This window comes from Bos grunniens, chromosome 1, assembly GCF_055505025.1.
Source record: "Bos grunniens cultivar Pamir isolate PY7600 chromosome 1, Bosgru_T2T1.0, whole genome shotgun sequence".
Lineage (NCBI taxonomy): Eukaryota > Metazoa > Chordata > Mammalia > Artiodactyla > Bovidae > Bos > Bos grunniens.
In genome coordinates this window covers 138,842,051-138,869,460 of record NC_141165.1, presented here as the reverse complement: position 1 = coordinate 138,869,460, position 27,410 = coordinate 138,842,051, and the positions used below count along the sequence as shown (strand labels likewise).

At 36.9% G+C, this 27,410-nt stretch overlaps 1 protein-coding gene across 1 annotated transcript in view; it reads left to right on the top strand.

The window, feature by feature from the left end:
- TMPRSS15 (transmembrane serine protease 15) overlaps positions 1-27,410 on the top strand; it is a 143,497-nt gene that overhangs the window by 66,136 nt on the left and 49,951 nt on the right. The window contains exons 14-18 of the mRNA XM_086415861.1: positions 1,083-1,218; positions 8,379-8,468; positions 13,518-13,643; positions 15,866-16,006; positions 26,353-26,463. Of these exons, the coding sequence (XP_086271987.1) occupies positions 1,083-1,218; positions 8,379-8,468; positions 13,518-13,643; positions 15,866-16,006; positions 26,353-26,463 (604 nt within the window). The remainder of the gene's footprint in view (positions 1-1,082; positions 1,219-8,378; positions 8,469-13,517; positions 13,644-15,865; positions 16,007-26,352; positions 26,464-27,410) is intronic.

Genomic DNA, 27,410 nt, shown 5'->3' with positions numbered 1-27,410 from the left:
GACTGTAAATTCAATTTAGTGTCAGAAAAATTAAATAATATAATGCATACAATGCACCTTGCATAGCAAATAGCACATCAGGTGTTCAGTTTATGTCTTTCCTTTCCCAGACAGGAGAGGATCCAACAAAGTCCATCAAAAATAGCCACTGTTCTTAAGAACCTAATATGTTTCATCTGAACACTGGGCCTTTCTCCCAGGTCTGGGTCTGTGTCCTCTGGTTATCACCTTTGTAATATATCTCACACAAACTTCCCAGGTCAATTATGACCAGTACCAGCAGGCATTCCCCACTCCAGGGGATCTTCTCAGCCCAGGAATCTAACTCTCTTGTGTCTCCTGCATTGGCAGATTCTTTACCACTAGAGCCACTATCTGGCTCTGAATAACTATATCATATTTATATTTTCTCTTGTTTTCTTCTTCTCTCTTTTAAATTACCTAATCAATGTGTCTTCTCTTCAGGGTGTTATGCTCCAGGGATTTCTCTGATAGCTCAGTTGGTAAAGAAGCCACCTGCAATGCAGGAGACCCTGGTTCAATACTGGGTTGGAAATATCCCCTGAAGAAGAGAAAGGCTACCCACTCCAGTATTCTAGCCTGGAAAATTCCATGGACTGTATAGTCCAAGAGATTGCAAAGAATTGGACATGACAGCGTGACTTCTAATCTCTTCAGGGTTGTATGCTCTAGGAAGGCAGACAGCTACCTGGATTTTTAATAATGTTGTGGAAAGAACCTAGAATAAGGTTGCTGTCCATGCAAGATGATGTGTATATGTGACAGAATACAGTGGAGCATGACAATATCATGAAAGAAAGAGCTAGAGACATAGAGAAATTGTGACGATATTGCCTAACACAGAAAGAAGACACTAGCAAAAATTTAGACCACCGTAAACACATAGTTAGGGAGCTGGGCTCAGCCGAAGGATCTTGAAAAACAGTATTTCACTGTGTGATAACTCGTCCACATTTACTTGGACATGACCGTATTGATTCTCCAGAGAATACTGGGCTACAAGAAGAATCAATCAGAAAAGATTAAAGTGGAATCATTTTATGTACCTCTCTGAATTACAGGTTTCTTTCTATGGGTTTAAAAACCAGATCCTGAGTGATATAGCATTGGATGACATTAGCCTAACATATGGGATTTGTAATGTGAGTGTCTATCCAGAACCAACTTTAGTCCCAACTCCTCCACCAGAACTTCCCAGTAAGTAACCTTAACATGTGTTTTCCCTAATTAGGCTATTAGTATTTCCAGGTAGATCTCTCTCTGATTTATTTTTTTATTATCTTGCCATAGTGCTGTCTTTTCACTGAAAATCAGAAACTTTAAAATATAAGTAAAACAGAAACTAGTAAAATATTACACATTAAATATAGATCACCAATGAAATAATGCTGTGCATCCTGTTATGCTTCATGTTTATGATAATTTTAGTACATTTTCATTTTTGAAAATAATTTAGGTGCTGATTGCCATTTTGTTTTCAATTTAATACAACCTAATGCTAGGTGTGGGGCTTCCCAAGTGGCCTTAGTGGTAAAAAAAAAAAAAAAAAAAAATCTGCCAATGCAGGAAAAGTAAGAGACGCAAATTCGATCCCTAGTCAGAAAGATCCCCTGGAGGAGGGCATGGCAACTCACTCCAGTATTCTTGCCTGGAGAATCCCATAGACAGAGGAGCCTGGTGGGCTACAGTCCATAGGATCACACAGAGTGAGACATGACTGAAGCAACTTAGCATGCACACAGTGCTTGGTGCATGTATGGATTACATAGATTCTTCAATATTTGAAATAGTCATTCAAATTTTATAAATATTGCATACAAAGCACTTCATAAGAAAATGTAAGATATATCAATAACCACTATTACATGAAAGAAAAATCCATATAATATTAATTTATAAATTAATAAATACAAAAATCAACATCTAACTATGTGCCCCTAAAATTAGTACATGAGAGACTTAAGTGGTAGAGTACTTTGGAGAAGAGAGTGTGAGCGGGAAAAAGCTTCAAGGAAGCACTAAGATCAAGCAACAGAATGACACAAAAAAGTTGAAACAAAAGAAGGAAAATACCAAGTGTGCCTGTATGTATGCATGCTCAGTCATTTCCATATAATAATATTGCCTCCAAAATTGTGTTCTTGACGCCAAACTCTGGATCTTAATCACCTTTGCTTCACTGTTGTCTGGTTCTTAATATTGCATATATAGATCATCAATAAATACTGTTAGGTATAAACTAAAGCCTCTCTCTCTGTATCTCTCTCTTTCTCAGCTGTTTGTTACTTTTGGTAACAAAAACATTTCTGCTAAACAAAATTTTAATACCAGAAATAAAGCTTGCAAATCATTGTGGGGCTAGCCATAGAGAAAATATCAATCTGAAACCAATAATTTGGGCTCCACAACATTGTTCAAAAATAATTGTCTCACTTAATTTTGTAAAGGTGTCTCACACTCTTCTGGTCTATTATATAAAACTTTTTTTCTGCAAAAAGTATTACAATCATTAAAATCATTGCTGATTTGATACATAATTGCTATGGATACCAAGCATTACCAACATCTTGCTATTTTGATAGCGCAATCATTTAAAAAACAGACCGTCTTCACAATCTTTTCTGTTAGCTTGTTTCTCTATTCCTCAATAAGTTGTCAAGAAGAAAACTTTTCTAGGTGAAAGTAACATAGTTTCATAGAATTGATATTTTAAAAGTAGCCAAATTTCATCACTATACAAAATAAAAAAATTGAGAAAACTTTGAGATAACTTTTATCTATAAAATCATACATATATAACTAAAACTTTAATTTTTTGTATTAAAACTTTATCTGTGTAATGCACAGTCCACTTAATCTATTCCAACATGAAAGAGAAAAATATAATACCTCAATGTCAAGGAAGCATGATATACCTGCATATTTTCACCATACTGAAATGATAACGGTAGAATAATTCATCTGATTTTAAAATATAAACTTTAGAATTTGCCCAGAGTGTATCTGTTCCAGTTTCCAAATGGTTCACTTCAGGGCAATATTTAGCACAGCAAAAAATGTTAATTACCATCAAATGCATTCTGAACAATTTCATTCAAATGCCATTTGCAATTGGTTCAGTGAAATTCTTATTTGAGCAGAGCTTTTCTGGTTCCAGATCAGTGATTTGTTTAAGCAGAAACAAAAGAAACCATGGCTGACTGCCTAATAGTCTTTTCTTTGGCTCTTAGCGAGCATTTAAATAAGAAAATATTGCCAGTCGAGTAACTGACTAGCTAAAGCCATTTTTCTCTGTTGTTTCTAGGGATTCAGGTTGTGCCCTGTTTCGGGAAATACAAGTTCAGTTTTCCAAACTGCAGGGATTTTTCTTCTTTTTCTTCCTTCCATTTTTATCACTTGCTGCTACATCAGCTCTATCATTTTTGCCCTGTGACATTAGCACAAGTAATTTAAATATGGGGACTATATTGAGAACATTTTAAAAAGTAAACATTCCATTACACAAATATAATGCCAACTTGCAACACAATCAGAATGATTCATCACAAGTCCTTACTAAATGGTATGCATGCGTGCGTGCTAAGTCACTTCAGCCCTGTCCCACTCCTTGTGCCCCTATGACTGTAGCCTGCCAGGCTCCTCTGTCTATAGGAAGCTCCTCTGTCTACGGGATTCTCCAGGCAAGAATACTAGAGTGGATTGCCATTTCCTTCTCCAGGGTATTTTCCCCGACCCAGGGATTGAACCCGCATCTCTTGCAAACCCTGCCTTGGCAGGCGGGTTCTTTACCATCAGCGCCACCTGGGAAACCCACTAAATAGTATGCTGCTGCTGCTGCTGCTGCTGCTGCTGCTAAGTCGCTTCAGTCGTGTCCAACTCTTTGCAACCCCATGAATGGCAGCGTGCCAGGCCTCCCTGTCCATCACCAACTCCCGGAGTTCACTCAGACTCATGTCCATCGAGTCAGTGATGCCATCCAGCCATCTCATCCTCTGTCATCCCCTTCTCCTCCTGCCCCCAATCCCTCCCAGCATCAGAGTCTTTTCCAATGAGTCAACTCTTCCCATGAGGTGGCCAAAGTACTGGAGTTTCAGCTTTAGCATCATTCCTTCCAAAGAAATCCCAGGGCTGATCTCCTTCAGAATGGATATTATACTTAGAGCTAAATAATCTTTGACTCTTGTTATTCATGTGAAATGAATTAGTAACTATTCAATTATTTTATAATTGATGGCCATGTAGATCTGCTTGGCTTTTATATCATTAGTATGATTCAATATTCAAACTCTTAGCAAATTCCAAATTTGCTAAGCTCCTATCAGTGTTTTTGACTATTCTATTGTTTTATTCTTTTACCTTCAAAACAGCCTACTTACTAGATCTATTATTGGCTAGATTGCTATTAATTATAAATAAAATGAAAATCACTGGGAATAAAAATTGACCTTTATTGCCACAAATATAATAAAAATATTTATATCATGACTGATCACTATAACCTGTGAATGGAAATAAAAATTTTGACTGAACTCCAAATTTTCTTTTTATATAGCAACCTAATCTTTTAAAATGTTGTCTGTAATATTGTAGGACTTATGTATTACTATGATTACAAGAAAATTCCTAATTTTAAAAATTAGCCCCTTCGAACATATTCAAATATCAATGTGAGTAGTATTTCTTAAACTGCACCTATTATTTCCCTCACATAAAAGTAGCCATCAGAAACCTATTTTTATCACCCTTATTTCTTGCTTGATATATCTTGTCAGAAATAACTTTAATTTGAACCCTTTTATTGTAAGTGAAGGCCTGACTCTCCTGTTTTCCACCATACAGTAAATGCCTCCACATTGACACATATCTCATTTATGTTAGAGGTTTAAGCATGGATTAAAAATGACGTGCCTCAAGGAAAATATCTATCCCTGACAACCACTTTGCAAAATACTGCATATTATTTACATATTGCATGCAGTGAAGATCCCTACTGGCATAGGAAGAACTTAATCAGAAAACAAGTCTTTGAGAGAACAGCTCCAAAAAAAAGAAAAATGGGAAAGTTTAACAACCGTAACTGAATAGGGTTCCCCATATCAAGAGGCTATTTGACTCTCATTCTCTGTGTGGAGATGGCTTATTAAATGACACAGCAGGACCTTGATCTCCAGAATTACATTTCATGAGTCTTTGGCTCCTCTATTAAGAAGCACATGCTACATCTCTACTATAGCAACACTACCATTAAAATCAACTGTGTCGTCATGTTTAGAATGGCTGAAAGTGCCTTTGCCAATTTCTTACAGTCATTTATATACCAGAAGTAACTGATACGCATCTTATAAGGCCAATGAACAGAGATACTTATTGATCAGTTATATGATATAAAATTACATTTGAAATGTATTTCAAAAAGTACTTCTTAAGGATTTTATTATTTTAAAAGTACTTTAAATTGTTGAATTTTCCAAGATCACTATTCAGAAGAGAAATGCTAAGTCAACTGCCTGCCCTGACAGACTTAACAATACACTTACCAGCATTTTAGTTCTGATTGTGTATTTAAGTCCTATGTACTCATCTACATATAATATAACGTACTGTCAAATGTTCAGAGAGGTGAACAAGCAATGCATTCTCCAAAATTTTGACTATTTACTATATGAGGAGTATACAATTTAGAAATTTTCCTGTTCCTTGAAGAGAAAATGACAATGATGTTTAAACAGCAGCATCCCTAGCCGCCACACTGGGTATGGCTAAACTTACAAAGTACGAAGAGCTGGCTTCCTCCCCGCCACCATCCTTCTTCAATCTGCAGTGTTACTTTTGTCCTGTAGTTACATTCTCCCTTTCCATCCATTTCCCAGATGATTGAAGGAAGAATTTCGAGGCACTTAGAATTACAGAAGATTACACGCATTGTATGTGGGGAAGAGTTGAGGGGTTGTAGTGGATCCCTTTTCAGGAAATTTTGCAAGACAAAGAGTCACACGATCAAGGAGATGATTTGCTTCCAAGGGACAGCTGCCTGGGAGCTCGAAGTTTCTTCAGTCTTTCTCAGTGGAGAAACTGCCCTAGTTCTGAATTACCACTTTCTTAAGAAATTGCCCTTGTTCTGAATTACCACGTTTTTTGGTTCCAATGTCTTCTTCAGCACCCTGTATACTCTGCTCTCTTCCTTCTAGATCTGTTCATCATTGACTTTACTTTTTAGAGATCTCATCCACCTTCCCCTCTGTCCTCCTTCTCCTTGTCACCTACCCATCAAGTATATATCACCTACCCACCAAGTGCCATTTACTGAGATGCAGTCTAAACCCTGCCTATGGCTTGGACCAGATGGTTAAAATGATTCCATTTAATCAACCCAATAGGAGACAGTAAAATACTGTGAGATGAGTTTGAGGTTAACTGAGTTGAAGCCTTGACACTAACTGAATGTGCACAACATTAACAACTAATGGAATACCTCCAAAGTCTGGATTGCCCATTTAAAACTGAAAAAGTCATAGTAATTACCTATATCACAGAGGTGCATTGAAAATGAGTACTGAATGTGACAGGCATTTTTCACAAATTATTTCTGATTTTTACAACAACCTTGAAAATCTCTAATATATGTCTAGTTTATATATGAGAAGACCCAGTCTCAAAAAGATGAGAAACTCAGAGAAACCGTTTTACTCCACCAGCTACAACACATCTTCCTTTTGCACACCGTGTTCTCTCTCCAGATGAGACAATGTGCACGGACATTTTGCAAACAATGAGTTTTTAGAAAGATTTTATTATTCCTGCTGAACTCATTTGTGGATAAGCCAGTCCCAGGAGTTCATATAAGTTAGGCCAAGCCCTATCACCTTACAGAACAGGATATATTGGTAATGATACTAGTTTGAGCCACAGTAACTGTCTCTGTCCCATTGTGCATATCACAAAACCCAAATCAAAGAACATTATTACCTACAAGCTTGAAAAATGCACATAAATTGGAAGGATCCACATAAATAAGGCAGATGACCTGTGAAAGAGGGATTAAACAAGAAAGTCTGATAAAAGACACTGCTGTAGATGTAGAGACATTTAATTTTCTCTTCTCTAATTTGACTTCTATGTTATTGGGAGTAAGTACACCATTATCAGGCTCCCCTGGTTGCTCAGCTGGTAAAGAATCTGCCTGCAGTGCAGGACACTCTGATTGGATTCTTGGGTCAAGAAGATCCACTGGAGTAGGGATAGGCTACCCACTCCAGTATTATTCCTCTTCACTGGTAGCTCAGGCAGTAAAGAATCTGCCTGCAGTGTGGGAGACCTGGGTTCAATCCCTGGGTTAGGAATATCCCCTGGAGGTGGTCACAGCAACCCACTCCAGTGTTCTTGCCTGAAGAATCACCATGAACAGAGGAGCCTGGCAGGCTACAGTTCATGGGGTTGCAAAGAGTCAGACATGACTGAGTGACTAAGCACACACAGCCATATCATTATCATCTGCTTTAATTACAGGAAAATATATACTTATCCTGATCCTCTGTATTCCTCTATTTAGGTTACTTTTATTCTTTTGATCTTACATATAATATGATATTAAAAAGTAAGAACTGGAATACTCAACGTAGCTGAGGAATTTTTACATTACTTTAGAATGGTCTTCTAATAAGCAAGATAAATAAATATGAAGTAGGTTACAAATTTCAAAAAGTTAGTTTACCTACTTGAAGCATCATACTCTTAACTGGAAGATCGGTGCTATGTTTTTTCTTATAAATTTGGATTTAGTTCAGTCCCAACTTCACTCCTAGACAATCTAGGGTAACTATTTAGAAAGTAGCAATTGTGTTTGTCTCCCTTTCTTGAACATCACATGCTTCAATACAGTATACAGAATGGTGAAGCTTCTCTACTAAAGAAAAGTAGGAAAAAAAGAAGAAAAAACAAGAAATGATAGGATTAGTTATTTACTAGTCCTTCTCATAAGAGAGAGGCATATACTGTATTTGTTCCATTACAAAGATTCATCTATTTTTTCTAAAGCAAGGAGTTGATACTTTATTTCATGAAGACTACCTATAAAAGATGCTTGTCAAAATTGTTTCCTTGGCCAGATAATTTTGGAAAATGCAGAACACTATTATGCCTTCTTGGGGAATCACAAAGATCATAAAAATATATAAGGGTTTGAGACATTCTTCAGTAAAGAAACCTGTTAGCCTATATTTTCCCTTACACAAGCTCTAACATGTATCTGACAAAACCAGTATTCCAAGAAATAAAATTGGAAATTTGCTGGCATATAGTATTACAGCTCTGAAATAAATATTATGTTACTCATGATTTTTCTTTGCTTTCCTTTTCAGCGGACTGTGGAGGGCCTCATGACCTGTGGGAGCCAAATACAACATTCACGTCTATAAACTTCCCAAACAGCTACCCTAATCAGGCTTTCTGTGAGTCATTTCTTTTCCAGATCATGGAAAACAAATGTATATATCAAAGTTAGATTCTCCCCTTGACACAGCAAACTAGATTATAAATTTGCTATATCTGGATACAACTACTACATCTATGAGCTCACTTAATATAATGAGAAGAATAACAATGATTAATGACTAACTTTTTTAGCATTTATTTTATGCCAGTCACAGCACCAGTGCTTAATATAACTTATTTTAGTCAGTTCTTACAATAATTCTTTAAAACAGGTGATATTATGATAATTCTCCTATTTAAAAGTTTAAAAAAGTAAAAGAGGTAGTAGCCTTATTCCAGATACCAGTCCCCTTGATTATGCATATATTGTTTATCTTGTGTATAACAAGTTTGAGTTCCATAGTATAAGATCAGTGGAAAGTACATAAAGCAAAGAGCCAATTGTGACACCCACATCTTTTTTTTTCCCCAAATGTTAAATACTATTTATTTATACATATTTTAACAAGTGTAAACTGGGAACAAAATTATTCTATTTACTCAGATATTACCATTTCTGTTATTTTTCCTTATTTCTTGGCATTACAGGGTGCCCTCTGCTATCATTTTTTTTTTCCCCTGTGAACTTTCTTTAACATTTCTTTTAATTCAGGTCTACTGGCAATGAATTCTCTTAATTTTCTTTCTTCTGAAAATGGTTTTAATTTTCATTGTTGAAGGATACATTTGCTGATTAAACGATTCTGGGTTGATAGTTTTCTGTTTTGTTTTCAAAGCACTTTATAAATAGTGTTTCACTATTTCTGACCTCCACAATTTCTTTTTTTTTAATTTCTTTTTTTTTTATTTTGTATTGGAATATAGCCAATATGCAATGTTGTGATAGTTTCAGGTGGACAGCAAAGAGACTTATCCATATATATATATATATATATATATATATATCTTTTATAACTACAGATTAAAGAGAATAAAGCAGGCAGTGATTAGAATCCCAATATAAAGTGAAAGTATTAGTCTCTCTGTCATGTCTGACTCTTTGCAACCCCATGGACTATATAGCCCAACCAGACTCCTCTGCCCATGGAATTCTCCAGGCAAGAATACTGGAGTGGGTTGCCATTCCCTTCTCCAGGGGATATTCCCCACCCAGGGATCAAGCCTAGGTCTCCTGCACTTAAGGCAGATTCTTTACCACCTGAGCCACCAGGGAAGCAGTCCCAATATGTCCCAACATAAAGGATGATCTAGTATGAAGGATACTAAAAAATTCTAAGTCTAGAAAGAAGAGACTTGTATGATAAAACCAGATAAAGCTTATATCTAGATCATTAGTCCTAAATAGAGATGCTCATTAGAACTGCACAGAGATTGTTTGTGTTAAAGATGAAAATTCCATGGCCCATCCCTCCAAAGATTCCACACTAGTATTTTGAGAAACAGACATGTTCTTCCCCTGCCTTCCATGGCTTCTGATAGCACCACCAACCTAAATGGAAAATTCTACCAGTGAAAAAAATACCCCAATGACAGTGAAAAATGTGTTATTTGAAAATGTCAGTGTCTCTTCCTTCAAATGATCCAGAGATCATATCATTCTGAAAGGATAATAGAGTCACTATTATAGGGAGATATATGATTAAAAAAAATAAACAGCCATTAATCTAATTTGACTTGTATGGGGAACCAGAGATTATCATCTCTACTTAGCATAGAAACTATCTTTGAAACATTTGTACAAAGTAATAATGTAAAAATATGATTTGTACATTATCAATTGTACAAAGTAATGATGTAAAAGAATCCAAAAATAAGTGGAACATTGAAAGAACAATTTGGAGACATTTATTAAATTTATTAACTTATTCATGAAATCTTTTTTGAGTGCTTTATTTGTTAGGTACTGAAGTAAGTAAAGAAGAAACAAACAATTCAGTCTAGATAAGGATTCAGATAACTTGTCAGACATAACACAATGCCTAAGGCCCTGTTTATAATAAGGGCAAAGACAGGAGGCTGTGCAGGAACATAAGAAGTATTTAACATACAAAAGTTCAGAAGTAGAAGACCTTGATTTTTTCTTGAATCTTCAAGCAAAATTAAGTAATGATAACAAATGAAAATGAAATGTGAAGTTATCTCACACCATGTTAAGCAGTTTGAATTTTATTCTGAGAGCACTGAGGAGACTTTCACTGGCTTACAGGAAAATAGTGGTAAAATCAAGTTTGCATGTTAGATGGATCCATCCTTTTGTATTGCAGTCCATGGGGTTGCATAGAGTTGGACACTACATGGTGACCGAGCAACAACAAATTCTATTGCAGGATCAGAGATTGGTTGTAAGGGAGCAATTAGCCTCACTCATTAGGAGATGAAAAATAACAGTGACTTGAATTCGGATAGTGGCATTGGAGACTGAGAAGGCAATGGGATCCCAGGGATGTAGGAGCTAGTATTGGCACCCTTGGTAATTGATTGTATATGGGAGGAGAGAGGTCAAGGAAGACGAGGAAGCTTCTGGTGTAGAAAACTGTGAGTGGCTGATTAGTGGTACTATTCACTGAAATAGGAAGAATGAAAAGAGGAATGAGTTGGCAAAAGAGATCGCTGTGTTCCCTTTATTACTTGTTGAGTTGGAGATACTTACATTTATACACAGTAAATATTGGATAACTGGATCTACTTCTCAAGAAAATGTAGAAGATAACTTAGAGGTCCATTACTATGTCAGTGAAATGACTTCCTTAAGAGTGAATGAGAAATTCACGTAGAATGAAGAAATGTTCGGGAGCAAAATCTAAAGAATAAATCATTTAAGGAATCAATAAAAAACAAGGTGGTGGTGGTTTAGTCACTAGTTCAGTTCAGTTCAGTCGCTCAGTCATGTCCAACTCTTTGAGACCCCATGAACTGCAGCACATCAGGCCTCCCTGTCCATCACCAACTCCCAGAGTCCACCTAAACACATGTCCATTGAGTCGGTGATGCCATCCAACCATCTTATCCTCTGTCGTCCCCTTCTGCTCCTGCCCTCAATCTTTCCCAGCATTAGGGACTTTTCAAATGAGTCGCCTGTCCACATCAGGAGGCCAAAGTATTGGAGTTTCAGCTTCAACATCAGTCCTTCCAATGAACACCCAGGACTGCCCTCCTTTAGGATGGATTGGTTGGATCTCCTTGCAGTCCAAGAGACTCTCAAGAGTCTTCTCCAACACCACAGTTCAAAAGCATCAATTCTTTGGCGCTCAGCTTTCTTCATAGTCCAACTCTCACGTCCATACATGACTACTGGAAAAACCATAGCCTTGACTAGATGGACCTTTGTTGACAAAGTAATGTCTCTGTTTTTTAATATGCTATCTAGGTTGGTCATAACTTTCCTTCCAATGAGTAAGCATCTTTTAATTTCATGGCTGCAATCACCATCTGCAGTGATTTCAGAGCCCCAAAAAAATAAAGTCAGCCACTGTTTCCACTGTTTCCCCATCTATTTGCATGAAGTGATGGGACCGGATGCCATGATCTTAGTTTTCTGAATATTGAGCTTTAAACTAACTTTTTCACTCTCCTTTTTCACTTTTATCAAGAGGCTCTTTAGTTCTTCTTCACTTTCTGCCATAAGGATGGTGTCATCTGCATATCTGAGGTTATTGATATTTCTCCCAGCAACCTTGATTCCAGCTTGTGCTTCTTTCAGCCCAGCGCTTCTCATGATGTACTCTGCATATAAGTTAAATAAGCAGGGTGACAATATACAGCCTTGACATACTCCTTTTCCTATTTGGAGCCAGACTGTTGTTCCATGTCCAGTTCTAACTGTTGCTTCCTGACCTGCATACAGGTTTTCAAGAAGCAAGTCAGGTGGTCTGGTATTCCCATCTCTTTCATAATTTTCCACAGTTTATTGTGATCCACACAGTCAAGGCTTTGGCATAGTCAATAAAGCAGAAATAGATGTTGTTCGGGAACTCTTGCTTTTTTGATAATCCAGCGGATATTGGCAATTTGATCTCTGGTTCCTCTGCCTTTTCTAAAACCAGCTTGAATATCTGGAAGTTCATGGTTCATGTATTGCTGAAGCCTGGCTTCGAGAATTTTAAGCATCACTTTACTAGCATGTGAGATGAGTGCAATTGTGTGGTAGTTTGAGTATTCTTTGGCATTGCCTTTCTTTGGGATTGGAATGAAAACTGACCTTTTCCAGTCCTGTGGCCACTGCTGACTTAGTCACTAAGTCATGTCCAATTCTTTTTGGACCCCATGGACTATAGTTACCCAGGCTCCTCTGTCCATGGGATTTCCCAGGCAAGAATATTGGAGTGGGTGGCAATTCCATTCTCCAGGGGGTTCTCCCAACTCTGGGATTGAACCCACATCTCCTGCTTTGACAGTCAGTTTCTTTACTGCTGTGCCACCAGGGATTCCTGATACTGCTGCTGCTGCTGCTGCTAAGTCACTTCAGTCGTGTCCAACTCTGTGCGACCCCATAGACGGCAGCCCACCAGGCTCCCCCGTCCCTGGGATTCTCCAGGCAAGAACACTGGAGTGGGTTGCCATTCCCTGATACTAAAAGGCTATAAATATTTTTTTGTTTTGTTTCAAAAGGAACTGCCATCATATGACATATATAAATAATGGCAACAATTACTTAAAGAAATACTAAAGCTTAGTTGCCCTACAAATTACATTTTAATTACCTCATTTCCTCTACATTTAATCTTGGAAATAAGATAAATAGAAGTAGAATATTCATATCTTTTGACGTTCATATATTTTAGATTGTAGGAGTAAAAGGCTATTTGCACGCTTTGATGAAAGTATTTCATTTATATGAATAAAATAAATTCAATTAGAATAAATGATCTCAAATTTAGTTGAAATTTTACTATAAGTATTCTAGAGTAGATGAAATATTTCTTCACACAGACAAATAGTTTGGAATATTAGGTTTTATAAAATGAAGGAAAGATTTTTGAAAGTGATTTGAAAGTCTCAGAAGATTGAAGTTAAGAGAAATCAAAAGAAGTATGTTTAAACTAACTTTATTATTTATTACTTTTAAGGTATTTGGAATTTAAATGCACAAAAGGGAAAAAATATTCAGCTTCACTTTCAAGAATTTGACCTGGAAAATATTGCAGATGTAGTTGAAATCAGAGATGGTGAAGGAGATGATTCCTTGTTCTTAGGTAAGTCTCCAGTTTATTGTGAAAGTTGTATGGCTCAAGACAGACTGATGGAGAGAGAAAATGAAAATGAAAGTCATTCAGTCGTGTCCGACTCTTTGCCACCCCATGGACTGCAGCCTGCTAGGCTCCTCTGTTCATGGGATTCTCAAGGCAAGAATGCTGGAGTGGGCAGCTGCTCCCTTCTCCGGGGGGTCTTCCCAACCCAGAGATCGAACCCAGGTCTCCCATATTGCAGGTGGCTTCTTTACCAGCTGAGCTACCAGGGAAGCCCATGGAGAGAGAATTTCTCAATACATGTAGTTACTTTTTTACAAACAGCGAAGTGAAAACACAACAGTAGAATAACACATCAAACTGTGGCATTTCCAATATGGGGAACGTTCACAGTGATGACGGAAAAATATTCTTTAGAATTCTTGGGAAATCAAGATTCACAGTTTTGAGTTAGCAGGTCCTAGAGATACTGCTGCTGCTGCTGCTGCTAAGTCACTTCAGTCATGTCCGACTCTGTGACCCCTTAGACGGCAGCCCACCAGGCTCGTCTGTCCCTGGGATTCTCCAGGCAAGAACACTAAGCATTATACTTTAGAGACTAAAAGCCAAGAACATCCATTATGCAGTTTTCTATTCTATGCATTATGTATACATTGTATGTCCAAAAATAACTATTATAATACATTTTATTTCATTTCAAACTGAAGGATCAATTATGTTTATTATGCAAAATTTTTAAATGATATTTACTTTGTGTTTCACTATTACTTTGTGTCTCTAGTACTAGCTGCTTCTATATAAATATCTGAGAATGAGTCAAAAATTGATCAAATTGATTCTTCCCAATCATTTATTGATCACTAATTTTTAATAGACATAGAGGAAAAGTGTACTATTCCAGAAGTTATTATACCTAGATCATAAATGCCTTTTAATATAATAAAGTTCTATGAAATAGAATGGCTAATATCTTATTAAACAACTACCAACTTTTAAGAAAGAAGTGTCCCTTGATAAGTCATGCTTTAAACTATGAAAATACATAAAATGTCAACTGGAACGCAAAAACAGCACATATTTCAGAAGTGTTCTATCTAACTGTGCTTTGTGCATGTGCTCAGTCGTGTCTGACTCTCAAAAGCCTCCTGGGAGATGAGAGCCACACACAAAACCAGTAACAATGAAAGTCTCAGTGAACTACGGTGCCTTGTACCAGCAAGAACTGAGGAACTTCAAGTTTGATTTTCAATACAGTTATAAATGCATTTTGAGTAGTTTTTCTATTTTCACTTTACGTTGTCTTTATAATAAAAATTTCTGTTCTCGTGATCAGTTTTTATCATTTCACCTCTTAGTATTTCCATCAATCATTGAAAAGTAAATGAGAATTCCAAAAGGATCTCATAATCATTGTTTTCAAATTTATCAGCAAGGAGCTCTTATGATACAGAATCACTTTCAAGTATTCCAATATATAAAACATTTAACACAATGAATGTATTTTTAAAGTAACTGAAGCCAGTACTTTTTAACAGGGCTACCTTTGTGGCTCAGCTGGTAAATAATCTGCCTGCAATGTGGGAGACCTGGATTTGATCCCTGGGTTGGGAAGATCCCCTGGAGAAGGGAAAGGTTACCAAGAGGATTTTATTGTTTATGAAGGCCTGTAGCCCTAGGGATTAGAGGGGGAAAAATTGAATACCACCATTTAGGTCTACGTTATCTGTCTCTAATATATCTTTCAGATAAGGTTAGTGGTTCAATTTATAAAAAAATATCAAATGAATTTAAACAAAAATGTATTAAAAAGGCAATTGATTTATTAAGATAAAAATTCAGACTAAATTTATTGAGACAAAAATTGTAAAAAATTATAATCTCCATTATTTTATAAAGGTCTTTAAAAGCAGGTAAATCATTTTATGGGGTAGCATGAGCTTTGAATAGTACTGGTGCTAAGTTAGACAATATTATGAGTAATTTCATCATTACAATTCTAGAGCTGCAGAAACCTTAAGTAATACTGGAAAAGATCAACAAAGAAGTTGGCTTTCTTAGAAGCAGTGTCTAGAATATAAGAGAATGTACACGTTCTATGTGTGGGTGCTTCTTGAGCAAGCCACGTTGCGTGTTGCATATGTCTGGGAGACAGAATTCAGGAAAAGGGTACATTTCCTTCTAGAGTCAAATGATTATCTCACTGATTATCCCATTTTCTTTGGGAGCAGCTGTGTACACAGGCCCTGGTCCAGTAAACGACGTGTTCTCAACCACCAACCAAATGACTGTGCTTTTTATCACTGATAATATGTTGGCAAAACGGGGATTTAAAGCAAATTTCACTACTGGCTATGGCTTGGGGATTCCAGGTAAGTAGGTGTGGGATTACATGCTGCCTTATAAGTTTTGGAGCCAAGCAATAGAAACAGCCAGAACTTAATTTCAATGTTTGCATTCTAGTACATTCGTTCATTTTTCCTCATCTTAAAGGAGAATTTCTTCCTTCCTTTACACCTGATTAACCACTAGCTGACTTTGCTTAAAGCAGGAATCCACAGGGGTTTTTCAACAGACCTATTCGCACTTCTCTGCTGTGTAAAGAGTTGTGCATCTTGTATCTGAAGAGGGCCATTTTAAACTGTAAAGGGGGGCTTCTTGGCACTGTGAGGAAGGAGGATTGTCCATCACATTCCTTTTGCCAAGAACATTTTCAGAGAACAGCAGGAAAACAAGCAAATGAGCTGTTTGAATGCCAACAACATCCAATTAAAAAATTAACATCAACTTCTTGGAGACAGACAGTGTGAAAAGGCACGGCCATGAAGGCAGAAGGAATTTGATGCTGATATTTGCTGGAATGCACAACCTTTTTGGTGGCTCAGATGGTAAAGTCTGCCTTCAACGCAGGAGACCCAGGTTTGATCTCTGGGTGGGGAAGATCCCCTGGAAAAGGGAATGGCAACCCACTCCAGTATTCTTGCCTGGAGAATTCCATGGACAGAGGAGCCTGGCAGGCTACAGTCCATGGCATCTCCTAGAGTTGGACAGGACTGAGCAGCAAACACTTTCATTTCACACTTTTCACAACCTTCTTGCCCTATATTTTTTATTACATCCGTAACATAATCAGCAGGAATCCAAATCATGACCTGCCTGCTCATCATGGAGAGATGTAGATATAGTTGTAGATACAGATACAGAAGGAAAGTTATGATCAACCTAGATGGCATATTGAAAAGCAGAGACATTACTTTGCCAACAAAGGTCCGTCTAGTCAAGCCTATGGTTTTTCCTGTGGTCATGTATGGATGTGAGAGTTAGACTGTGAAGAAAGCTGAGCACCGAAGAATTGATGCTTTTGAACTGTGGTGTTGGAGAAGACTCTTGAGGGGCCCTTCGACTTCGAGGAGATCCAACCAGCCCATTCTGAAGGAGATCAGCCCTGGGATTTCTTTCGAAGGAATGATGCTAAAGCTGAAACTCCAGTACTTTGGCCGCCTCATGCGAAGAGTTGACTCATTGGAAAAGACTCTGATGCTGGGAGGGATTGGGAGCAGGAGGAGAAGGCGACGACAGAGGATGAGATGGTAGGATGGCATCACTGACTCGATGGACGTGAGTCTCAGTGAACTCCGGGAGTTGGTGATGGACAGGGAGGCCTGGTGTGCTGCGATTCATGGGGTCGCAAAGAGTCAGACATGACTGAGCGACTGAACTGACAGATACAGATATTTTCATTCATATATGTGAGATTTAACTCTGCATTCAGTGGTTTAAAGAGAATTTTTATGGCTTGCTGCTCCCCCTGAACTATGATTTTTTAAAATACCTCTGCCCCACCACTTAGTGGTTCTCTGGGTGGAAATATGTCAGGAAGACAGAATACACATGGCTTTCTACATGTACATTTCCCTTCCATAGGAAATTGTGGTCAGTATGTCTTTAATTAGGATGTCTAGAAAAGAGGTAGGATTGTGCTATTGATCATCGTCTGGCCTATTCTCTAATACTAGAGTCATCTGTACAAATATCTGTTCCTCCACTCACAACCTAGACCTCATCCCAGAAAGTTGTGTGCTTTGAACATTACTGCAAATGTGAAAAATGACCTGTAGCTTATCTATCCTCTGGCCCTGAATATAAGTCATAACAATTATTACTGTCCAAACTACTCAGATGGGAGTAAGTGGTAGCTTAGAAAATGATGCTATTCTTCTGGAATTTGTGATTGGTATTAGATACACCTACTTAGGATTTATAAGCAACATTGACATGAATCAACCAAACAATCCACTAGTGAAGTAAATAAACAAAACATCAATTAGGGAAGTAAACAAACAAAAACATTAAGGCCTATGAAAGAATATACAGCACCAAAGAAAAGGAATAAAGACTTCAGAGCAACTGAAAATTAGAATTTACCTTAAAAAAGAGTACATGAAAAATGAGAAGCATATAGAAAGTAATATAATTTACAATTATTTTAATTTATAAAGAAAATTATTTATTTTAAATTATATTTATAATTATCTTTCAAAATAGCAAAAAAGAAAATATATTGATATGAAAATATAAATAGATGTCATGCTGCTGCTGCTGCTAAGTCGCTTCAGTCATGCCCGACTCTGTGCGACCCCATAGACGGCAGCCCACCAGGCTCCCCCGTCCCTGGGATTCTCCAGGCAAGAACACTGGAGTGGGTTGCCATTTCCTTCTCCAATGCATGAGAGTGAAAAGTGAAAGTGAAGTCGCTCAGTTGTGTCCAACTCTTAGCGACCCCATGGACTGCAGCCTACCAGGCTCCTCCGTCCACGGGATTGTCCAGGCAAGAGTACTGGAGTGGGGTGCCATTGCCTTCTCTAAATAGATGTCATATGTTTGTGTAAATATAATGTGTAAGATATATAGAGAGAGTGATGTAGATAAAATGTATACAAAATCAGAAGCTAACTAATTAAATCACTGCTTTGGAAAGTAGTAATCAAGGCAATTTTGAGACCACCTGTTTTGGATTAAGTCACTTTTCTATCTCTATGACCTATTCTCTTCTTTGAGAAGAGGAATTTCTTGTTGAAACTCTACCACCACCAAATTATTATTTCTGACTCCATCAGAGGTTTTTGGTAATGGTGTGAAGTGAACTGCACAGATTTTTGGTCAATCGTATACCTATTCAAAAACTCTGACACCAAAATACCACATTCTCACAAAAACGCTGCACAAAAAGCATGATCAAGAGTCAAAAATGATAGGTAAAGAGATGGAAATATATGGAAGTCTCTGATGTGCATACAGGAAAAACACCAACGCACAAATTGAAAGTAATAGTCATTCCCAAAGGAAGAGCCAATTAAAACTAACACTGAAAGTTATAATAGGAAAAAAAACAATATAATGTCTAGATCTGATTAAAGTGTCTGAAAAATCATGAAATATGATTGCTTATTATAAAAATTTATAAGTAGAAATCAGTGTTAGAACATTTCATATTTTAAATTTTAAAGGAAAGTTTTCATTAAACTTTAAAGGAGAATAAGCAGAATCAGTTTTTAAAGATGTTAAAAACCAGTTCAGCTTTATATTTTAGTCATTTCATGATGTATATTTTAAAACAGTGGCATGATATTTCTAAATTTTCAAGGAGAAACTTCTGCAATAAAGAAAATGTGTGACATCAGTATCATTGTATTTTAATGAAATACAATTATGTGCTTGGTTCTCTATTTTAAAATAGAACAAGAAAATACCTAATAGTTACTCTCTTGGAGAGGTGGGCTTCCCAACTTTTTTCCAGAGATGTCACGGAAGGAACTTTTGAGGAGTATTGTAAATGGCACCCCACTCCAGTACTCTTGCCTGGAGAATCCCATGGAGGGAGGAGCCTGGTAGGCTACAGTCCGTGGGGTTGCAAAGAGTCGGACATGACTGAGCAACTTCACCTTCACTTTATATGTTTTTAAATTTATTCTAATTATATTTATTTGTTATTACAATAAAATTCATTTTTCAATGTTTATTTCCAGTGAGTATAAAACACAAATTAAAAACTTGTGGCATATTATATTAACTGCAAATTGAGTTATTAGCTGTTTAATATTGTCTCATGTCTATTCACCAAATTAAAATTAATTTCAGTTCTTTCTATTTTCTTTTTTTATTGAAGTATAGTTGATTTACAATATTGTGTTATTTTCACATATATCAGTACAGTGATTCATTTATATGTTATATATATTATATATATATTCCTTTTCAGATTCTTTTCTCTTATAGGTTATTACAAAATATTGAGCACAGTCTCCTATTCTATAGGTCCTTGTTGATTTTTTATTTCATATATAGTAGTGTTCGTGTTAATCCTAACCTCCTAATTTATCCCTCTCTCTACCTCACTTTCCCCTTTGATAGCAGTAAGTTTAATTTCTATGTCTGTGAGTCTCTTTCTGTTTTTTTCTATTTCTTTCTGTAAATAAGTTCATTTGTATTCTTTTTAATTTTTTTAAACTTTTTGTTAGAGTATAGTTGCTTTATAGTATTGGGTCAGTTACATAGAAAATAATAAAGATACTACCAGAAAATAATAGAGCTCATCAATGAATTTGATAAAGTTCCAAGATACACAATTAATACATAGAAATCTTTTGCATTCTTATAAATTAACAACAAAAGATCAGAAAGAGAAATTAAGGAACCAATCCCATTTACCATCTTACCATTGCACCAGAAAGGTTAAAATATGTATCATTATTTTAGAGTCCACATATAAGTAATGTCATATGATGCTGGTCTTTCTGTATCTGACTGAAAATTACTATATTTTTAAAGTAATGAAGATGAATTGTAAAACCAATTGAACTAATGAGATTAAGAAAACCTAATAGCTGTAACCAATAAGGGAGTGAATGTATCCAAAAAAGTAATTATTGACCATCTACCATCAGCAAAAATGAAAACATCTTGAAACAAAATTTTAGAGAAATAGTAGGTCTTTAAGCCATATTTTAAATTGTAAAGTGTTGGGGGCCAGAGTGAGGTACTCCGCCCGTGACAAAGGTCATGAGGAAGGAGGCTCGACATACGCAAAGGCGGGATCGAGCCTCAGGAGTCCCCCTGGAACTCCTCGAGCATCTACCCCCATAACCAGAGCCTGCCTACTTTACTACTTTGTGCTCACCTACACCTCTGACTTTACGGGGGGCTGTCCCCCACCACCTCTTTTGGAGAAGGAGTTAACTTAGAGCTCCAGTTTATAATAATTCCTGGGCGTGATAAGAGTGTTTTAACCTACAAACTCCTCTGAAGGTTCTCTAGCCTGCCTGACAGGCTTGTCCGGCCACATGTGATTGCTCACAGCCTCCCAACCTTTAAATGAGATGCTTTAAACCTTCTAAAAACAGGTTCCTTAGAAAAGTTAGAAAACTATTAGTATAAGTATAATGGGCTAATTAGAAATTGTGTTGGTGAAGGGTTTTTCATTTGTTGAGCCAATGTTTGTTGCTAAGTCTCCATATCCTCTGCCCTTACACACATTAATGAATATATAGAAGGAATAAGTATTAACCTTTGATATTAATCACATTAGACCTTAGGCTAAGTAAATTCTTTCCTTAACTAAAACCCACTACACCCTCACCCTGTAGGAATGTAACTTTATTTGGGTGGCGTCTGTTTTGAGAATAATCAGCCCTGGAGAAATAAGTGTCCTGATTGACTGACCGCTGTCACAAGGAGAGGGTCGTAAATTGTCAGCAGGCCCCCCTGGCCAGAAGATGATGTAACACCCCTAAGACCTCTGTATACATTTGTATGAAGCACCTGACTTTGATAAAAGTCAGGACTGCTGACCCCGCGTGACTTTTGCATAACATCTCAGTGTATAAAAGTAGACCATGGAAAATAAAGAATTGGGATCAGTTTCTCGAAATACTGGTCTCCCCACGTCGCTCTCTCTCTCACTCTGGTTGAGTCTCCATCTGGAGCGCGGAACCCACCATGCTTACTAATTATGCCTGGGCTTCTAAGATCCGACCGGGGAGGCCTCAGTGTCTCCTCTCCTTCGGGCGAACGGAAGGACGCCTGCGGCCTACGTAAGTGGTGCAAACTTCTTGTCTTGAAGTTTTATTGGTCTCCCGCGTAAACCAAGCTACTCAGCCTCTTTTCTCCACTGAATTTTCCTATTGAGCTATCCTCATCCTATTACTCTTTATATCTTTGATAAAATATTTAAATAAATAGGTCGCCGACGCCGTCCCCGCTTCGAATACCCTGGATCAGCCGGGGCAGGACCCCGGCAGTAAAGGAAAAAGGGAGGAAAGAATTATAAGAGAATAGGTTGGGGAAAGGAAGGCAACAACACCTCTTTCATCAAAAATATTACAGTTGCTGGCTTTATTCAAGTCTTCTAATAAAGTAAATACATTACGACTTTGAAAAATATTACACGCAATTTCTAGTCAAGATAAAAGCCAAAAGAACATAATCTATGGCTTACAACACAAAATAGATAGGAGATTTATGGCCTAGGTATTGTTTTTATTTGTTTGCCCTTTCAAAAGATTTCAGTTACTATGATAATGTTATTTAGGCAATAAATCATTTAGAGAAAATTTCCTGGATTGAAACTAAAATGGAGTCTTCCATGACCATCACTCTGTGTTGAATATGTTGAGAATGTGGTCTCAGCATTCCTCTTGGCCAGGGAAGACTTATGCTGCTAGGGACCAGAAAATGGAGTGATTGAGTCATTATCAACATAATCTTCTCCCAGAGGGGTTTTTTTACACCAAAAAGCTGAAAAGCAATTACAGACACAGTGAATTGGCAGTGGCAGATAATCACACTGGTAATGGAAGGAGAGATTAGGCACACACATCTTTATATTGGTGTCCTGCTTTGCTGGTCATTTTAGGAAAACAGGAGCAAAGGAATATCATAAATATGCAGCATGAATGTGCTTCATTTATCTTCTAAGATATTTTAGGTATACCTTCCAAAGTACTTAAGTGACATGTAAAACTATTGTACAACACATTTTTTGTTTCTTCTTTCTTTATCTTAGTTTTCACATTTTATTTACATTAAACTAGAGTATAAGAAATAGGATTTATTAAGATCACTCTCCTCTGAATGTCCCCTCATTGCTCTTTTCTGAATCTCAGAGTCTTAATTTGGAACTCAATAGTGCTTATCTGGCAACTGTGGAAGTGGCAGCTGATTACATTTAGGGGTTCAGCGCCCTCCCCAGATCGTGTGGCATGTGCCTTAGAGATCAGTTCAGTTCCATTTAAAACCAGGCATATGTTGACTAAATGAGGCAGGGCTATTGGAGACTTCATAAAAAGGAGATGGGGAAATTCAGTTCTTAGCAATGTTTCTTTTTGTCTCTCTCACTATGGGCATAAAATGATCAGAAATAGGACTCCAGAGGCCCCAGAGAGTTAAACTTTTGGATTAAATTCTTGAAGTCGAATTGTTACATGCTGCGAAGAATCAGAATCCAGTTCATGTACGTAAAGGGAAATTTTGAAACAATTTATTTAAATTTCTCAGAATTTGTCATTTATTTTCAGTTCAGCAGCAATAGATTATCTTTTCCCATTCAGCATTATTTTTAATCCAACAGACTCATCTTATGAAGATAGGGTAATTTTTCTGTGTTCATTTGGTATAACACTAACAGCTTTGGCTAGAGCAGAAAAATGAACTACAATTTTCAGATATTTGCACATGCTTTCATTCATGTTTTTATTCAGTTATTTAAATTTTAATTCAATGGATACATGCTTTTTGAATTAAATATAGCCTGGCTATACCAGTAAAAGAGTAAAATTATTAATAAATTATCAATGATTAAATTATTGGCATTTAAAACTCATTTTTACCTAATGACTTTAAAAATCTATGAAAACAAAGTAATGGGATAATTTAAAAATAACTAGTGGTGACTAATATTCTATAAGTATATTAAGTTATTTGATTATGGATACAAAATTAAGCTGTCAGCTTTTAAAATAAATATAATATATATTAAAATATAGAATTAAAATAGACTTAAATTCAACACACGTATACCTCGTTTTAAGTACTTCTGCTTTCTAAACTTAATACTGGAAAGATTAAAATATAAAGTCAGTTAAAACATTGAGGCTTGCCTATAGAATAAGTAGCTGTCTTTGCCCATTTATTGTCTCACTAATCTGGTTTGGAAATATGTGTTCATGAAATAAATTGATAATTGCATTTACAAGAACCTTCCTAATAGTATTATATTTGATATATGTAACCTACACTTGGTGGATAAACATTTGTAGAAGCAACTATCCCAATCACGCCTTTCTTAAAGTATTTTTTATTAAAGTAACTTAAATTTGGGTTGAAAAAATATAGGCTTTATCAAAGTTTAAAATAACAGATACAAATACCTCCAATTATTGCTGTGAGATTCCTGGAGGAAAGCATTAGGTATGACTTCTTGCATTATCTGGAGAAGAAAGTAGCACAACCAGCACACAGAAGTATCAATGAAAAGGATGACCTCTAAGGATTGCTACTTTTACTGTTAAGGATAAAATTTATTCTGCATTCAGTGTATTCATATTGGCACAGTAAATACATTCAATTTTTTAAAAAATGATTCTCATGATATACCTAAGACATAAGCAGTATTTATCCCACTATATCAAAGAAACTGAGCTTCAAAAGATTAATTTATTTGTCCAAGGTCAAAAATAAAAGAAAAGAAAATGTTTAAATTGAAGGTCAAATCAGTCACATGACTCCAGAGCTTATGTTTTAACCTGCACCCCAAATTCAAACAATTAAATTTTACCTTCATAATTCATAGATTTGATTTTTATTTTTCAAGTCAATAGCTATCATCAGCCAATCAACTGTCTACTTTTTAAATGTATTTTTTGAAATCATACTTTTAATGATTTCTTCGTATTGTGTTTATGATTAATGTGCATGCTGATTTTTGAGGCATATCCACTTACCTAATACAAATTAATTCACTTAACATTTAACAAATATCTACTGATTCTTACTTTGTTCCAGTCATTTTGTCAAGTCCAAGGCATATAAAAATGAAGAAACAAGGCATATGGATATTACAGCTAGTAAATTACAGATTCAATTTAATGAATGGACTCAATGAGAGCATTTATAGAAAAAGCTTTGCTTTTACCCATCTTTGTTGTTGCTCAGTTACTCAGTCATGTGCAATCCTTTGTGATGCCTTGGAGCAGCACACCAGGCTTTCTTGTCCTTCTCTGTCTCCCAGAGTTTGTTCAAACTCATGTCCATTGAGTCAGTGATACCTTCCAACCATCTCATCTTCTGTCGTCCCCTTCTCCATCTGCCTTCAATCTTTCCAAGCATCGGGGTCTTTTCCAATGTCTTAGCTCTTCGCATCAAGTGTCCAAAGTATTGGAGGAGCTTCAATCCTGAGCTTCAGGATCAGTCCTTCCGATGAATATTCAGGGTTGATTTCTTTTAGGATTGACTGGTTTGATCTCCTTGCTGTGTCCAAGAGACTCTCAAGAGTCTTCTCTAGCACCTCAGTTTGAAAGCATCAGTTCTTCTGCACTCAGGCTTCTTTATGGTCCAGCCTTTCATCTGTACATGACTACTGGAAAAACCATAGCTTTGACTATACAGACATTTGTCGACAAAATAATGTCTCTGCTTTTTAATACACTGTCTAGGTTTGTCATAGCTTTTCTTCCAAGGAGCAAACATCTTTTAATTTCATGGCTGCAGTCACTATTTGGAGCCCAAGAAAAGCCTTTTAATACCCAACTGCTATTTCCTTTCTCAAAAAAATCCAGATTCCACATGGCCCCACTGGAGATTCTAATATCAGGATGTAGCTACTCCTCCCAAGCCACAATCAGAAAACAACTCTAGGGAAGCAAACCCCTCTTTTCCAGTGAGATGAGGGTTCCCCAAGAGCAAGACTCCATAAGAATAAACAAACATTTCCAGGAAGCATAGTTCTCACTCCCTTTCAACAATGACTACATCAAGTAGACATCTTTTGCACAACTCAAATTCTGGAAGCAAGCACCATATATGTATTGCGATCCTCTTCATTGTCCTTCTGTGTTTTCATGTCCAAGCACATTCCCAATAATTCCAGCCCTGCTTTCCCTGTTTCCTTTCAAATGACTGCTATTGCAGTTTCCATTTCTTTAGATGACTTTTTCCCACCTGACCGTGCTTTAATTAAACTATTTCCAGCTTGGTACAACTTTGATTCCACCGAAAGACAGCTTCCACATTTCTATGTAAGAAAGGGTTAGAGGTATCATTTAGCTGGTAAAACCAGGAGATCTCTCTATACTTGTGAACATTCCAGTGGTTGTTACTTGTACATTCACATTCATTGGGTTGGAAGAATTTATAAGATTCACAGAGACTGTGTGGGATGGTATGTCCAAAATCTCTCACACATCGCTTGGAACTGCCCTGCCCTCTGCTGCACAGACACTTAAGGTTTTGTTCATATTCTAACTAAACCATGTCTCCAGCTTTGACAGGACTATTGCAAAAGCATTTGGAGGAATTGTTTTCTCATATTCAATATCAAAGTCAGATTAACCAAGGACTGTGGCAAAGAATGGATGTTTAAAGGGACAAAAATGGGATGGGTACTCCAGAATGGTCTATTTGTCATTTCACTATCCTATACAATACATATTTTTTCCCTGCATAGAACCCTGCAAGGAAGACAATTTTCAGTGCAAGGATGGGGAGTGTATTCCGCTGGTGAATCTCTGTGACGGTTTTCCACACTGTAAGGACGGCTCAGATGAAGCACACTGTGGTACGTTTTATTTTTAGGAAAAACTTTGATCATCTTAATTTCTACATTTGGATTCTACAAATGCAAAAGGAAGATTATGACTATATCTATTAGGACATATCTTGGTACTTATGGGTTATGATTTCCTGGTGATTTTAGTGCCTCTGCCACAATTCTTGTTATAAGAAATGCTAACGCGCAAACATTTCTGTTTAAAGTTGACTACATTTAATACCTTTAAGTCTGTGTGCGTTAAGTTGCTTCAGTCGTGTATGACTCTGTGCGACCCTATGGACTGCAGCCTGCCAAGCTCCTGTGTCCATGTGATTTCCGAGACGAGAATACTGGAGTGGGTTGCCATTTGCTTCTCCAGGTGATCTTCCTGAGCCAGGGATCGAACTTGCACCTCTTAGGTCTCCTGCATTGGCAGGCAGACTCTTTACCACTATGGCCACCTGGGAAGCCCAGCTTTAGGTCTAGGACAAAGCATTTTCAAGTAAAGAGCATAAAATACCTCAGAAAGACAACAGCGCATGCCAGCCAGTCTAGCCACCACTCTTACTCTTATACTTTGTACCTTGCCTACACACAGAGGCCCCTCATGCTCATTTATAACGGACTTTCTTAGACTTTTCCTTGCATTCTTGATTCTTCAGTATCTAATTCTCCTCCTGCCTTGAGTCTCCTGTCCAGCCCTCCTCCAGCTCTCTGTTACGTTAGGAATAATGACTACTTTTACTCTGTCCTACTTTATAATTTCAAAAAAAAAAAATAGTAAAAGCTATTTATGATGTGCATGTGCTGTAACGGAGTGCTGTAAAATGATCTTAACATCATTGGAATTAACTCTGTTTCACTGAAAACTGAGGCTTGGAGGAGTTAAGTAGTTGCAAAAGATTACACATCTAGTAAGGCTTAGGGCTATGTTTTCAACCCAAGTCTGTCTAATTCTACAGGCAATGCCTTTA